This window comes from Vigna radiata, chromosome 11 (genome assembly GCF_000741045.1).
Source record: "Vigna radiata var. radiata cultivar VC1973A chromosome 11, Vradiata_ver6, whole genome shotgun sequence".
NCBI classification, from domain to species: domain Eukaryota; kingdom Viridiplantae; phylum Streptophyta; class Magnoliopsida; order Fabales; family Fabaceae; genus Vigna; species Vigna radiata.
The window spans coordinates 13,443,880-13,447,437 of record NC_028361.1 but is presented as its reverse complement, the minus strand read 5'-3'; the positions used below and the strand labels follow the sequence as shown (position 1 = coordinate 13,447,437).

Below are 3,558 nucleotides of genomic sequence, written 5' to 3'. Positions count from 1 at the left end.
TGTCGTTCATGACTTTTGTCCGCCATGATCCGATCATTTCAATTCATATAAGGATGATGACTTGATAATTCTAATGAATGGTGCGCACTTAAAGTTTAGTTTTAGATCTTCAAGTCATCACATGAACCAAGTGGGAGAATGTTAAATTATATTATTTAAGAATTGGTTCATGTAATTTAAAGTATAACTTTGGTGTAAAGATTCTAATGTGATGATTATTAGAATATAAATTTATTAAAGTTATAAGAATTATTTTAGAGTTAATAAAATTAATCCCTCTCTTCTCACTTCAATAAAGGGTATTTTGATATTTTATTAAAGTTGGTAAAAATATCATAAAAGAGGAAAAAATGTTTTACTTTTGTTGACACATTAAGTTTTCTAAAATGAGAGAAAGAAAATGTTATGTTCTCTAAAAGAAAAGAAAGTGTGACTTTAATCAATAAAACATCAAAGAAAAAGTAAAGTAAGAGAAAGGAAAACAATTTACAGAAAAAAATATACAATTGGATCGAGATAATTTCTTTTCTACTATGTAAGAATAGTGAAAATCATAAAATTCAATATATGTTTATTTTCATTTAATTAAAATTATAAAAATTGCTTATATATATATATATAATCAAGCAAAAAAATTAGAAACCTTATTTCAAAATCTTCTAATTCTTCCAATTTTAAACAATTCCTTCCGGCTAACAGTTTCCTCCTAGCAGAAAACTGCACACGATGCTTCAATTAAAAAGGCGTGTTAAGGATCATCTTGTGTAAGTGTCTCATTTGTTTAATTATTTTTCATTCTAGTTTTGAAAGTCCTGCATTCTGCCAAATCTCTATTCCATAGACATTTGAGTTCGCGCATATATATAGTTGAAAAGTTTGAAAAAGTTTCAAAATATAATACTAATAAAAAAAAATTCCCTGCGTGCTAATGTAAATTGAACAGAAATCTAAGCTAAAAAAAGTCAGACCCAGTAGTTACTACCGACTAGAAGGGAAAAAAAATGCTTCTAATTTGTCTAAAATAATGCACTAAGTATAGCACTTAGTTATGGAATAAGTAGATGACAGATCACAAGGAAAAGAGGAAGTATCCCAAAGCAGATTTGACTTCCATGCATCGCCAATATTGAATGGAAACCCAATGGATCGTACGGTTTCCAATTCTTGGTCATCAACACGAGGCATATTCACATTAGGACCCTTTACCAATGCATGAATATTATCATATTGTTGTTCACCAAATGTGCTTTGCATCTCACGTAGAAATGGTATTGGGTAGGCGCCATGCTCTTGCAACCCACCAAAGCTTGTATTTGCATTTGTATTATCCTCTGAAGTCTTGTTGAAATCTCCAACCACGGAGGATGACATGTTCAACAACATGGAAGAAACGTCCATGGTAGATTTAGCATTAGTATTACCATCTGATGACGTGTCAAAAGGAGATGAGAACAGAAAGCTCGTGCTCAGGTCTCCATTTGAAATGGGAAAATGATCAAATGCTTTGTAAAGCAATGGGTTTATGATGGATTTGTATGAGGCAACATCTAAGGGACAAAGTGTGGTACTACTATTAGGAGTCAAAGGTTGTGCGTCATTGTAATTGTTAGTAAAGTAATGACTGGCTAAGGTAGTTTTCTTTGTAAACGATATGTCTGAACAAAACTGCATGCTGTTTTGATCTTTGGTTTGGATATGATCAGAGGTTCTTGTTTCAGGAAGGGAAGAAACCCAAGACTGAGATAAAGCTCTTTGAGCTGTAGCATTGGTTTTCTTGAATATCCTGCAAATAGCCCATGATTCCTGCATGATCAAGAACAAGCTAAAGAAATCAATAAATGATGATATTACAAACATTTGAAAGTTGAAACACCTAATAAAAAGACTAAGAAAATAGGTTAAGCTTAGTTATAGTTACATTAGCAGGAATGTTCTTGTCTATATACTTTGGGGACAGTGAATCTGTGAGAGAAGGTAGCCTGAACTCATGCATCATCCAATCAGTTTTAACTCCTTTGGCAGCTCTACCCTTGTAAAAAACCAGAGATTTCTTCAGCCCAATGCACTTGGAACCTTCTGAGGAGTAGATTGGCCTATCAGTCCCAGTAGCTTTCCAGAACCCAGCTCCAGTTACCCTATTTGGCCTTGCACTGTTTCTGTATTTTCTATCCCTGGGACAATAGAAATACCACTCTTTCTCTCCCGTGGTCGCCAACTCTACACACATTTGAATAAACCAAAACTGTTAGATAATGCATAAATATAAGTTTTAACTAATAACAAGAGAAAAAAGTGCTTAAATGCGTTGAAGAGAAATAATGTGTCATACTTGGAAGATCCCAAGGGTCATATTTATAGATATCAAGCTGTTTGATGAGCTCAATAGTGAAAGGGCGTTGCTGGATCTTCCTCTTGAGGTAAAACCCTACAAGCTCCTCATCAGTTGGATGAAACCTGAACCCAGGTAGCATAACTTCATCAAGTTTCTCAGCATCATTGTTTATCTCTTCCATCTATTTTCTTCCAACCCTCTTGAAAGAGATAGATCCGTTGTTGTCTCCTCCTCAAGATTATCAACTAACAACACAACTAAAAAACTGGAAACTGCTTTCAAAGGTACAGAAGAACTACAACAACCCTAGAAGAGGTGGCAATGATGAGAAGTATATATTGAGAGTTGAAAGACAAAGAAGAAGAAGAAGAAGAAGAAGCTAAGAGTGAGAGTGTAGTTAAGTTGAAGTGATTATATGCTTCCTGAGAAGGGGTCTGCCTCCGAAGGATCAGCCGTTTTTTCTGGTGACTTTCAAAGCAATGTGTGTTTCGCGAGGATTGCTTAGGTTTGGTTCATGAAAACTAGCAAGCAAAGGGCAAAGCTCTTAATACGGAACGACTTCCTAGAAAGAAATTAAAGCCATTACATTTAAGTCAATACACTCATATTCAACACAGCTTTTTCAGCTAATAACATTATTAGTTTCACACACACACACATACACATAATTAGAAAAAAGTATATCTAAATAATGCTAATGTTATATACATTCATGGATTCGTTTATCATATTAGTAATGGTTTTGAATTCATAAAAATTGTTAAAATAAACTTAAACTCTCATTTTTTTGTCTGAGAGTTATGACTAATTATGGCAGAATCTCAATAAACAGCTTAATTTGCAGCTTCCGGGGGATTCCAATCTTATGGTATATTTAATTACCCTTTAAACACATTAATGTCATGAAAGTTTTGGTCTATCGACAACATGGGATCAAAGTTCCAAGTAATCAATGATATTTATTCAACATGGCGTTTGAAACTTTGAAATATCATTTGGAAACGTGGACCTGAACCAGATTCCCAAACAGAGCTCAAATTTAAAATTCAACAGCAAATTCTAGTCAGACCCACTAAGGATTTTATAATTTAAGGTTTATCGTAATTCGAAAATCCCGTTTCTATTCCATTCCCATAGCTTCTATTCCACTGATTTTGCCAGGGTTGAATCAGTTAAATAATAATAATAATAATTTTAAGGTTAATGTCAAATTTCTAATAAAAACA

The 3,558-nt window shown here is 33.6% G+C and overlaps 1 protein-coding gene across 1 annotated transcript; it reads right to left on the bottom strand.

The window, feature by feature from the left end:
* Positions 1-924: 924 nt before the first annotated feature.
* LOC106777439 (protein FEZ) lies at positions 925-2,655 on the bottom strand. The gene is made up of 3 exons (XM_014665021.2): positions 2,330-2,655; positions 1,919-2,217; positions 925-1,803 (listed from the first exon to the last, which is right to left on the bottom strand). The coding sequence occupies exons 1-3, from the start codon at positions 2,511-2,513 to the stop codon at positions 1,030-1,032; spliced, it is 1,257 nt and encodes a 418-aa protein (XP_014520507.1). The 5' UTR covers positions 2,514-2,655; the 3' UTR covers positions 925-1,029.
* Between the last annotated feature and the right edge of the window lie 903 nt (positions 2,656-3,558).

Coding starts and splice junctions, on each gene's coding strand:
- LOC106777439 (XM_014665021.2), bottom strand. CDS start 2,513: ATGGAAGAGATAAACAATGATGCTGAGAAACTTGATGAAGTTATGCTA. Junction 2,218..2,329: donor TGACCCTTGGGATCTTCCAA/GTATGACACATT, acceptor AAATGTGTGTAG/AGTTGGCGACCACGGGAGAG. Junction 1,804..1,918: donor ACAAGAACATTCCTGCTAAT/GTAACTATAACT, acceptor TTGATCATGCAG/GAATCATGGGCTATTTGCAG.